The sequence below is a fragment of the Seriola aureovittata genome, chromosome 15 (assembly GCF_021018895.1).
Source record: "Seriola aureovittata isolate HTS-2021-v1 ecotype China chromosome 15, ASM2101889v1, whole genome shotgun sequence".
In the NCBI taxonomy this organism is placed as follows: Eukaryota; Metazoa; Chordata; class Actinopteri; order Carangiformes; family Carangidae; genus Seriola; species Seriola aureovittata.
Genome location: NC_079378.1, coordinates 4,493,911 through 4,506,859, shown reverse-complemented (window position 1 = coordinate 4,506,859; position 12,949 = coordinate 4,493,911). Strand labels below are relative to the sequence as shown.

At 41.9% G+C, this 12,949-nt stretch overlaps 2 protein-coding genes across 3 annotated transcripts in view; both read right to left on the bottom strand.

The window, feature by feature from the left end:
* myo7ab (myosin VIIAb) overlaps positions 1–4,008 on the bottom strand; it is a 31,804-nt gene extending 27,796 nt beyond the window's left edge. Inside the window, exons 1-2 of the mRNA XM_056396810.1 lie at positions 3,650–4,008; positions 2,154–2,215 (exon numbers count right to left, since the gene is read on the bottom strand). The gene's annotated coding sequence lies outside the window, so the exon portion shown is untranslated. The remainder of the gene's footprint in view (positions 1–2,153; positions 2,216–3,649) is intronic.
* Positions 4,009–4,796: 788 nt separating this feature from the next.
* capn5b (calpain 5b) overlaps positions 4,797–12,949 on the bottom strand; it is a 50,059-nt gene continuing 41,906 nt past the window's right edge. For both annotated transcript variants that reach the window (XM_056396812.1, XM_056396811.1), the window contains one exon: positions 4,797–12,879. In XM_056396812.1, coding sequence (XP_056252787.1) covers positions 12,697–12,879 — 183 coding nt within the window. In that variant the 3' untranslated portion in view covers positions 4,797–12,696. The remainder of the gene's footprint in view (positions 12,880–12,949) is intronic.

Below are 12,949 nucleotides of genomic sequence, written 5' to 3'. Positions count from 1 at the left end.
TCAAGCCAAAATTGTCATAATTTTCTGTGAATTGTAAAAGCTCTGAAGAGCAACTGCTTTTCAAAATACACAGTTGTAAATGCACCGGTTAGAGACGTACTGTCACTTGTTTACTGTCTTTATTCTAACGACTCAGTGTCTCAGATAAAGTGTTGGCTAACAGGCCAATTTGTGCCCAAAAGAACGCGTTCATTCAAACACTGCACACAGCAGGGTCAGAGCAGAGACATGGGAGACCAGGGGGAGAAAGGAGGGGTTGAGGGGTGGGGTGGGGGTGGGGGTTGAAAGGTCCGCTGGAGGCTGTCAAAGGCTTACTTGGATTCCTGGGGCTAATCCCAACGCTTAAGTACATGGCATAGTTGTTACAGTTATGACAGCTGAATCATTTTCTCCCCCCCCCCCCACCACTCAGCCGTCTTTCCTTTTGTTACCCTCATTCACAACGACAGTGACGTGCTTTTTGTTTCAGGGTAACTACAGTCAGCAAAGAAAGAGGAACTTTGAATCTTTACGTGGTCACATTTTGCAGTTGTTGTGTACTGAGGGGTTGACAGTGTAAAAGCTACCCTAGTAAATGCTTCTAGTATGACGACTGCTAATTAACACAGTCCAGTTTGGAGATGTAATTAAATCAAATAGATTTATTTTAGGGAATATAAACGCTGGTAAAATAAATAGCAGACTCAGCCCAGACTGTATGAGTGATAGAGATAAGGGGGGTGGGGTTGGGTGGTCGGCTAAGTGTATTAATGATCCATTAGTGGTGCAATAAGTAGATTAACACACAGTAATCAAAAAGAGTCTGTATTAAAGACAGATTTTACATAGGGGCAGGAAACCTTTTGGGGGAGCAGCAGCGCAGATTTACAGCATCTGCAGTTGATTTCCAGCCAAGTTCATCCATATGCAGCTCGTCTCTGGTCCCTCATATGTTCAGCTTACTCCAAGACAGAGCCTCTTATCCAGAACCGCAGGGTGCCAATCTGGCAACTGTCCCAAACACAGACCTATAGGTCTGTACTGAAAGCCACTGTGTGGCCGTACAAACACAAACCTGCTGTAAAGAATTCAAACCTTGACCACACAAGTCTGAACGTCGGAGTTGCCACAGAAGCTGTGATAGTAACCGACCGCCTGATGAAATAATACAACGCTTTGTGTCGAAGTTGCGCTGAAACAACAGATTGTAAAACTTAACACACTGCTGTTTAATCCCTTGTTGAGGATAAAATGTAGTTTCTCAACCGTTAAGGGTCTCAACCCTCACATGAGACGCAAACACAGGTCAATACATTGGTATCTGTTATTGTTGCTCTGGCATCAGTTTGGAAATGAGACAAATACTGTACAGCCTCAGGTGTTTGAACGCAGCAGTCAGGCGCAGGTTGGTTGCGTCTTAAAGACCAGCGTATGGTCCCTCAGTCTTAGGCCTGTGCACAGCTCTAGTGGTTGGACAACACTTCTTGAATCTGACATGACTGTGTGTCTGCAGCAGCTCTGTGAGTTTGGCAGGAGGCTGATGGGAATGTCAGGTATTTAGTCACAAACAGCTGTTCAGATACATGTATGTTAGTCTGAACCCACGGTGGTTAACTGACCTTCATCGCTCCTAACGTGGCCAGAAAAGGTTGAGAAACCTTCACATAATGTAGGAAAATCTCACCTTAGTCAGACTGTTAGTTTCTTACTTCTATGATCAGCTCATATTGGATGATTTTATTACCATATCTTAATTTCCCAAGACTCTTTTCGCAAAGTTTTATAATTACTTGTATGCTAAATAAGATTTTAGTTTAGCACGAATGGAAAGTAGCATCACAGGTATATCTGTCTTTCTACTGTGACCACGACAAGAAAGACATTTCTTCAAGAGCTAAAACCATTACACAGTCAAAACTGATTCATATCCGTCACACAAAGTCAGAATATTCAAAATATACCATCAGGAAGAAGCTTTATTAAACCCGAGAGTTAAAACAAAATCTCAGCTTTCTGTCATCTCAGCTTGAGAAACCCTGAGTCAACCTGGTCAGAGATTTTCATGTAAAGGCCAACAGCAATCTTGCTAAAGCCTCAGCTGCTAATCTGCGTGTGAGGCCTATAATGCTGCTGTAACAAGTACGTGTACTGTACATGCATCAGTTCTGACTCACATGGCAGGGATTCAGATTCAGAGCCATGCTTCCATGTCTTCACGAGCTCTGTGGTTTAGTATCTGCAAAAAACAAAACACAGACGTGTGTTCATTTATAATATTCACACTCTTAATGCAGAGTTTAGTGGTGGAAAGTAGCAAAATCAATTAAAATGTTTTCAGTATTTCTATTTAATGCACCTCTACTTTAAATTTCAGTGACAAATATTTTACTTTTCACCCCATGAGGCAGTTTGAAGAAAGACAAACTAGCTTCCAGAGTCTTTATACTATGCTAAGCTAAATGTCTCCTAGCTGTAGCTTCATATTTAACAGTCAGAGTGATATCAACCTTCTCATCTAACTCTTTGACGAGAGAGTCAGTAAGTGCATTTTCCAAACGTCAAACTTCCTTTAACAAAGCTCTGAGTGAGGTTTAATGTGAGGAAATAACAGCAGTCAACAAACGGTTCAGATCTTTGTGCAGGCAGAAACAGAAAAGCAACATTTCACTGAGTGGAGTGGAGCAGAATGAAGTTGAATTATCACTGAACCAGTTCTTTGTTTAAAGCTAATTCTTCCAATTTTTCTGAGCTCAGCTGCAGCAGTGAGGCTCAAACAGAGACGTGCGTCTCAACACGTTTTAGCTTCTTTATATGGTCAGTATTCCTGATGTAAAAACACTTTAAGAACACGTCCTGATTGTAGTGGCTGTTAAACCGTGTGTGCCTAGTATTTTGATTATGAATGTAAAAGTTTATTTTTAAGCTTGGAAAAACAGCAGTTTAACCCCCGTCTGAAAATCCGTCCTTGAGGTCCATTTTCTATCGTTTTTATGGAGCGTTCAGCTGAAACTTATGGTCATGAAGCTGCGGTGCAAAGCTCAGTAAAAAGCAGTTGCGTGGCCCTCGAGTTTGGGCGGCCCTGAAGAGTTATAATTCTCTGTGAAATTAATATCTTTAGGTTTTTGTTAAAACAAAACAAGACATTTGCAGACGTTGCCTTGGGCTCTGTCCAGTCTTTTTTTGACCATTTCATGGTCTGTAGCATTAATAAAAAATCATTTTAAAAACAATCAGCAGATTAATCGTTGATTTAATCAGTTAAGATGTTTTGGTCAAGCTACCTTGACTTAATCTTACGTTTATTAGTTCCTTCAAACAACTTTTAAAGCAGGAATTATGTTCCTCTCAGTCCTCTGCACTGAATTCATTCTTATCACAGAGACTGTTGTCTTATCTGACAAGACATAATCTCTAATGGAATCTAAATTGGAAGTAAAAAAAAAAACATTCAGATTTATACAACACACACACACACACACACACACACACACACACGCACCAGAGCCAACTGTATTTCCTTGAAGGGAACATAATGGCTCCTTTAAGTGCTGGCACAGGACGAAGTGAGCAGTAAGAGGCTTTGGCCTAAAGCTACAGCAGTGCAGCAGCACTGTGGCCTGGTAGCAGGCTAAGCCCTGCGCCTTGACCCACGTTCACCTGCCCCACTTACCTCTCAACACATGTTGTGAGGTCCCCTCTTCTTCCTCACTCGGCCTCTTTGGTCCTTGTGTTGTCTGGGAGGGTGTGAGGTGGCCCAGAGTGGACGGTGGATGGTTGACCAGGATGGTGCAGATGAAGCTGGAGGATGAAGTATTTCTCTCTACTCCTGTCTTTTTCTCTGTCAATCCCTTTCTTCTTCTTTATTTGAAAAATCTTCCCCACGGTCTTTCACCTGCTTTCCGTTCTCGCGGGGTCCCGGCCTCCTGCTCGCGGTTGAGCGTTTCTTTGCGGCCCAGTTACAGTGTGATGTCTGGGTCAGTGACGGGGCTCTCCAGACTCTCTCGCTGCGTCTCATTCATGGCTGCTGATCCTGATTAGCCGGGAGGTGGAGCCTGTTGGTGGCAGATACAGAGACCAGCTGGGAGGTGAAGAGGGAGGTGACCCAGGTCATGATTTCCAAGTTGTCACACTCTTACCAAATGCTAATAAGTAATTTTACAGAAATTAAAAATAAAAACAGAAAAACAGCAACATGTCTTTCCAGAAACTGTGAATGTTGCTGTGGATCCACAGAACATTTCCTCAGGAGAAAATAGTTTGTGTGTTTGTTTCTTCAGTGAAATTATTTCTGGAAAAACATGCCGGTCTGTTCTTCCACCACTTTTTCTCAACAGCTATTCAATGGATTATCACAAAAATACATTCATGGTCCCCAGGAGACGATTCCTATCAACTTTTCCTCCAACGCCCCAAGCAGGTTCCCATTTTTTTGTTTTTCTATTGGATGGATTGCTGTGAAATTCATTTTCCCCCGTAGTGTTTACCTGAAATCTGCTATATTTCTATTGGATCACTCAGAAAACAGTCAGCCAATCAGAAGAGAGAAGGCTCGGAGCCTCCTCTCCTCTGATTGGCTCACCGACCTGTTGTTGCTAGAGCTCCAGAGAGAAGCCTGAGAGAGGAGATGTGAGTGTGAGGAGGTATAGATATGAAAACTTCTCCACCTACAACTGAAGCATTGAAAGGATACGACTTGTTCGGCAGCCCTGAAATCTGCTTTCTTTCCAGTTATGAAACATAAAAACATTTATTTTCTTCCTCATCCTCTACTTTATCTTTACGCTCATTTCCATACAATGATGAGAAACTCAGTCCAGTAGGTTTTCCTGTTTTATTTCAAAGTCATGCCACAAGTTGACATTAAATACAAAAGAAAAAATAATAATTTCAGATCGTAGCTATAAAATAACCACAGTGTAACCGAGAACCAAATCCAACAAACACACGCATTGAAAAAGAAAAAAAGGGAAAGCTCACGCTGAAAATAACACACAGACAAGCACACGGTACAGAACACATACAGCACAGCTCTCTGATACGTAGCTATCAGTAAACAGTTTGGAACGCAAGGTAAAGTGAATATATAAAATTAACAAGGTTATAAAATACTGATAAAAGATACTTGTTATAAAGACCGTAGCATCTTCTAGAAGTGTCACCATGCAGTAGGTATTCCAGTCTCCAGTTAATAAACATCAGCAGAAAAATACAAGAAGAATCACAAGCTCATTCCTTGAGCGGACAAAGACTCGATCTCGGATAAAAATGTCAAGAGTCAAATTGGATACAGTCTACATGATGCTGTCATTGAGATTAAACATAATACCTGGTGTACTCGTTCCGGGACTCCATCACAAATGTCTTGTTAATTTAGACACATGCAGCGGTATGCAAGTGGACAAGGCTATAAGATCAGCAGGCAAGCGAACCTCAACTGCGACCGCCTCATCGTTCTCTCTAGAAGTGATAAACAGGAAAAAAAAAAAGCCTCTTTTCTCATTTTTGTCTATTCATCTTATTTCTACTCCCATGATGCCTTGTGGGAATTATTTCTGCTCTTTTCTTGGACACTTTGGGGGAATAACTGATTCGGGATAACGTGAGGACAACCTGAAGGAGGAGTGGCCTCGGTTAACGTGGTTAATATTTCCAGCCGATAAGCTCAAAGCTAAAATCACTTACAACATATTATAAATGATATCACTGCCCGTGGCGGGCTAGAAAAAATATATTCAAGACCTTTTTTTGTTATTTTTTTTCAGAGGAAGCTTTAAAGTCCCATACTACCAGATTAAAGGTGGTAAAACGGGTTCGTTAATGAGCTTTAGAGGTGGATTTTGTTGCAAACTGTTTCTACCCATGAGCGTGGTGTCGATCTCCTCATCTAATTCTTGGTGAGAAAGTGATTAAGCGAATTTCCCAACATGGTGCACACTTCTTTTAGGGTAATAACACTAAGTCACGCTCGTAACTCCTGCAAGGTATCATGGGACTAGGAAAGAGGTCCATCATTCACTTGCTGATCACTAGAGGTAGTGAGCAAGAACATCTTCCTCTCGAGATAAATGTCTAGAATATACTGTATAACATCCATCAAAACATGGATGCCATAATAATAACTGATAAGACAAATTGCTGCTACTTTTATATACATACTGTATATTGCAGGTTATTGAATATAAAATATTATAAAACTGGTATATTGTTTAAATGCATGCAAGTGTGCAACATAAGCCTCGTACTTCACACAGTATGTTTATCAAAGTAGCAACAGCGGATTATGTTTTACAACACGGTGAGAACCAAAAATAGATATTCTGTGATTTGTAATGGCGCGAGCAGATCTGAAGCGGTTTTGCTACATGCACTGGTATTTTTGGATTCGTACAAAAGGTCACCACCGTAGTGAGCAGTTCAGCGTCATCCAAGTGGTTTCGTGTTCTGAAAACCAGCTTTGGCATGGCCGTGCGGAAAATATATATATTTACAGAAAACTCATGAGCTTCATAGCAACTATCAAAAAAAAAAAAACTAAAACCAGTGAAGGTCCGTACACTCCAACAAAGCCTGGTTAGTCTAGTAGCTGGAGTGTTTGTGTGTATATGTATGTATGTGTGTGTGTGTGTGTGTGTGTGTGTGTGTGTGTGTGTGTGTGTGTGTGTGTGGTGGTTAACAGTGAAAGCCATAACACTTGTGGCAAAGGATCACAATGTGCAACAATTACGATGAGTAACGACAGCAACGCAACGGACATCACTTCAAGATGAAGACAGGAACAGAAGAGGAAATGTAGTGGAAGGTAAAAATGGCACCAAAAACAAACTGTAATTTGCCCCGTGTGACATTTGTTCAGCAGGTACACAGCAAACATATTTACAGTGTACAGTATAACTTCATCACCACCCACAAAACTGCCCTCGTCTTTTTGGCACTGCTGCAGCACACGAGTAGAAGGCTGAAGAGGAACGCCTCGACAAGATTTCACACACATTACTCTTATTATTATTATTATTATTATCATTACATACTTATTATTACTGCAGGGTTGTGAGCGACACAGTGACTCTAAAGCCCAAACACTATAAATACACCAAATGTTGTATTTATGTGCCACATCCACACAAATAATAAAAACTTGGAGCCACAAAATAACTCAGCTGCTGAAAACCTGATGGAAAAATCTTCAGCGTGAAACACGGTTGTGGCATCAGCTGAAGAGAAACTCTAGAATTTAAAGTCTATGACGACTGAGGAGAAGCTGTCATTCATTAACACGGCACATTAACGAATACTAATCGAGTCCCTCGTCAGTTTTAACCTTGATGTCCACTGGAGTCACGAGCAAAGCGTCGCGATGGCCGCTCGTTTCTCTGCTCTGCCATCTTCGCAGATGAAAGATACGATCAATGACTTTAATGATACAAGATGTGAAGTTATTTTTGAATGATGCATTTCATTTGGTGTTGAGTTTTACAAAAAAGAATTTACAACCATGCTAGTGGCTGTGAGGCAGGTGTGATGTTCACCATGATCAGAAGCTTAGTTTAGCTTGTTAACATGCGAACATTTGTTTATGTCTGACGGGAATATCATTCGTTTTAAAAAAAGGTTTTTGGTCACAAACCAAAGACTTTGGACAAATTGGAAATTGGACCTGATGGCGGTGGGTGCTATCTGCAAAGTAAAACAATCACTGAATGATCACTCTCAACAAAATTCAAGCCAATCCTTCCAATAAGTTGTTCACTCAAAACCACAAATATCAACCTGCTGGTGGCGCTAGAGGAAAAGTCAGAGGATCACTAAAGTTATTAGGCTTCATCCTCTAAGGATCATGAACATCGAGATATTTCACTAAACAATGAAAATGTCAAGCCGTTGGTGTCTGTTAAACACAGGTCATGAATGAGCTGCAGGAACATATGAAACAGGCTGATAAAACAGAAAAATATCACGGAGGAAATGCGGCTGCTGAAGATGCTCCGCCTCTGAAACGCTTCCAGTGGACACGAAGGGGTTAACAGCTTTTATGCAATGGGAATTGTAGCAGCTACTGTATAAAACTAATGCACGATATTATTAAAATCACTTATGCCTGATAGAGAATTAACACCATTTTTGTTTTTTTCTATGGCACATCCAGCTTCACTGTGAAACTTCTGTGTGAAATTAAAATACAAAGCGATAATTAAAACCCGTGTGGTTTTATCTGTTTGTTACCACATTAATAAGGAGGCAGGATAAAAGAGGGTATTTCGTCTAGTTTGTTCTTTAGTTGTTGCCAGTGTGATCTTATCCCTGTTTGTTCTTCTCATGTGTTACTGTTACATTCAAGCTAAACATAAAACATATACCTGATGATCTCTGAATAACCCAGAAGGTCGTTAAACAGAAGCCGAAACTGTTCGCAGAGTATTTCCAGTATCCTCAAAAATAAAAAATATTCTGTAAGCACCGTGATTCTCAACAGTTCATAGTATTTTCTACCCAGGAAGCCAGAAATGACGTACTGTATGTCCTTGCTCTCTTTGTAAAACAGAAGATATACTGTATCTCAACATGATATTTTTGTTTGATAATAGAAAAGTAAAACCAATACAGACAAACAAATGGTTAACTGAGCAAGCACAAGCACAAACTGAGCATTTAGTTTGGATTAGGAAACAGATTAAAAACATTTTCAATCTTTATTTTTTTCATTTGCATGGTCAGAAGAGTCCGTCAGTTTCCTGGAAATACCTTCAGAACAGTAATTTGTTTTATCAAACAGCCCTCTGGGTTCTTTGAAGGTCGCTGGATATTTGTTTTTTTTTTTGGAAAATCCGATGCTTAGCTGTGTGACTGAAATGTAATGGTGATCCATGAGAGGCACAAACTGTCGCCCCCCTGATCTGTGCGCTATCAATTTCAGCAAAATCCATGTAGCCACCTACGCCTTTGGCACCAATAATGTCTGTCTATAAACCCTGCGGTCCAGCCTGCCTTCCACACCACAAGCTGTTTTTGTAAAGATTCACAGTATTGACCTGTGGGGGATTAGAGTTACACAAATATGGACAGTCACACCTGGAAGCTGCTCTGTACAAATAGCCGACCGTGAGGAGTGTCGGCTCCACTGGAGCAGTTAAGACCTCAGTGCCTTGCACAAGGACACTTCAGCAGTACTTAGCGAGGGAAGGAGAAGGTTTTCCTCTCTTTTCCCACCCTGGTGTGTAAATAAAAACCAGCAGCTATTCAGGCACATGCTCCCGTGTCTTAACCTCGCGCTGCTTGGCACTACACAGTTTCTAGCACTGTCCGTCTGCAAGCTGACGTGACGTTTTCTGTTACTTCACTCTCATTTTCTGTCCCTTTCCGACTAAAAACAACAGAAAAAAAAGAGCACAGAGAAGATAAATAGCACCTAAATAGTCAACAACTGCTGCTAATGTTCACCGACACTAGAGGCATGATGAATGCATCACTGTGTTACAAGACATAACTGTTTCAGACCGGTTGATATGATCAGACTGACATGAGGTGCGTTCGTGTAGACATGCTGACTGCTCAGAACTAGCATCTCCAAGACTTTTGAGATAGAAAGAATAAATATATATGTATATATATATATTATTAACAATTGAACAGTACAATACAAGGCCATGAACATATTAGAAAATAACCCATGCAAGACACATTTATAAAGATGCTGTACACAAAGGTGTGTGATCATTTAAATGCCACGTGTGACAGTTCAAGTAATGGAAAAAGGCGCTGAAAGAAATCAGGAGAACGGACTTGATAGTTTGTCTGAGAGATTAGTCCACTAACTGTCTTACATTCAAAAGGAAATGTCTCAATAATGACAGTAACTTACATTTTGAATTCTTGTTATGAAACACAGGGGGGGAGGGGGACCCAGAAGTCAATAAAAGGTGGAATGAAAAGTCTCTGTAGTGACATTGCACTTTTGAAAAAAACTAAACAAAAACAAAACATAAAATGAGATTTTCAGTTCACAATGTGCTAAAAAGGTCAAACTGGATGGCAACATGAGCTACGCAACAAATGCCATGGTTCATCAGAGATAGATTACATTATACCAGTATTGGTTCAGTATGCAAAATCCTACTGAAATCCCTTTGAAAGTGTTCAACAGTTCATCCCATGTTCCGCGCTGTTTTCTTGCTGTGGAGGCAAAGCCAGGACCAAGGCAATGGCACAGGTTGTTTGGCAGGACGTCTCCTCTTCTTTTAATCCTTAAGGGTTTTTTTTTTTTACCCCAGTAAAACTAAGTAAAGTGCAAAGGTGTGTTTTCGCCTAAAGGGCTCTCTTCCCTTCGGTCCACACCTTTCCTCAGAGATCGTTTTCTTCCCGGTTTAACGTGGATTAACAGATATACATTCATCCAAGCACTCACAGATACTAACAGGACACACACACACACACACACACACACACACACACACACACACACACACACACACACACACACACACACACACACACACACACACACACACACACACACACACACACACACAAGGGCTGGGCGATTAATCAGCTTTAATTTTCAATTATGATTTTGGCTTCCGACGATTATGAAAACAAGATAAAACGATTATTGTGCCGCATTCTGTTTCGCAATGACGCTCGTGTTTTGTCTTGTGTTGAGAATCCAGCGCACCCCTTTCCTCTGCAGCGGTGTTCTCTCACCCCTCAGACTCTCTCTCTCTCTCTTTCTCTCTCTCTCTCGGCCAGGCTGTGGCACGTTTAGTTTTAGCTTGAGCCAGGATGAGCCTTTGGTCAACACGAAAGGTAAAACCAATCCAGCTGTTTGGTTTCAACACTTTGGTTTCAATGTCTGACGAGGAGCAACAACAAATTCTGTGAGAGATTTGTTACATGATGGTGTTTTCAGTAGGTTGTGGAGCTGCACTACAACATAGTTTATCTTACTTATTATGTTTACATTATTTATGTAAATGTCTATGTATTTATATTCAGGGAAATCCAATGTTCAAAAGTTTTTTTTAAGTTCAATAAATGCACAGTGTTTCCAAAATCAATTAATAATCGTGTTAATTAATCATATTTACCAAAATAATCCTGATTATGATTTTTGCCATAATCGAGCAGCCCCAACACAAACACACACTCTCTTCTCTCTCTCTCTCCAACACACACACACACACACACACACACACACACACACACACACACACACACACACACACACACACACACACACACACACACCCCTGTTCTGTGCCAACAGCAAAAGCACAGCTGCCGTCTCTCGGGGTCACGTGGCATGAGTCCTTGGCCCAGGCCGACAGACTCAAGACAGAGGAAGCGTCAGGCAGTGGTGTTGCCATTAAGAGATGATGTGGCACAGGGGGTGGTGGTTTGTAGCTAGGCCAGGCCAGGCCAGGCCAGGCCAGGCCGGTCCGAAAGGGACTAAGAGAGCTAAGGGCCTGGCTCATCTTTGGTCCCATAAAGCACTTGATTTATGTCAGGGTGAATCTTTGCACTCCGCTGGGCTGGGTAGGTGTACACATGGGGGGGGGGGGGTGTCAAAGGAGGAAGGGTTAGCACTATCAGAAGCACCGGCTGCTAAGCTACGACTGAAGAGATGTGCAGCACAGGCAGAGTTTAGTTTGTTTTTGTTTTTTTTAAGCCATGCAGTTTGGAGATCGTCCATAGCAACCGGCAGAAAAGCGTCTCAGGGAGTTTCGAACGGTGCTAGTGATGGAAGACGGGAGGCAAGATTTCACACATGAGCACGCTCACAGAACAACACAGGAAAGCTCTCAGTAGAGGGGAGAGAGAATAGCTGCTGTTGGCGTTCGTTTGTAAAGTCCACAGTAAAAAGTGACAGACAGTGCTGCATGCTCTCCGAAGCACCGGCAAACTGGTGAAGACTTGAGGTGTCTGGGTGGGAGGGAGGATCATCCACAGATATAAAAAGAGCAAACGTCAGGTCAATATACAGGAGACAGAAAACTAAAACTAAGACAAAGAGGTGGGGCGCGATGCAGATTTTAAGGAACACACTGTGTATGGAGGCTGTGCTAACACCGAGGAAAGCTGATGGAGAACATAAAAGTCTATTTAACATAACCCACCATTTCCTCAAGGTGGAGAGCCAGACTCAGCCTTAAGGCAATGCATAGCCCTTGGAAACATTGGCACATGCATGGCGAGTGCAGAAAGGTCTGCATATGTATCGTATGTGCATGAATATGAGTGTTTGCGTGTGTGTTTTTTAATTATAACAAAATGGAGAAAGGAAAAGAGAAGTTTGTGGATTAGGCTCAGACTGATGAACTGATAAAACTTCAGGCTAACATCAGCCTTTTCTTAAAAATCTGTTTAACTGTAGCTCAGTTGTTGATGGAGATTGTGGCTACAAAATCGGAAATGAAGATTATGTCAAACACTAAATAATGTACAATTTTGGCAGGAATGTGTTCAAAGTTATTCAGTACGAACCCCAGATATGGACACCTCCCATCCGGAAATATAGATATAGGCCTTCAGAAACACATGTAACAAAGTGGAATTTAAAAGCGGAAGAAAAAAGAAAAACAGGGGGAAAGTATAAGAGACACAAAGAGAGCGCAAGCGGCAGAAAATAGACACAGTGAGCTCCCATGGTGGTCAAAGGATGAAGAGCGGGCACGACTGAACGCCACCCTCCAGCGCTCGATCATCAGAACCGCACAAACGGTCGCGTCAGATGTTGGTTAGCGTCGTGGAGGTGATGAGGCGCACAGTGAGCGTGCCCGGAAGGTCGTTGTCCTGGCGGTTGCCCTTGTCGCGGAGGTGGAGCGTGTGCTGCTCCTGCCGCTCGTTTGGGTCGCTGAACAGGATCACCTGACCCAGGAAGGTGTCCACGATCATGTTCTTGTTGTAGATCTGTTGGCCGCTCGTGGGAGGAAGGCAGAGATCCGAAAAAAGCAGAAGGGGAAAGCGGGAAAAGAGAGGA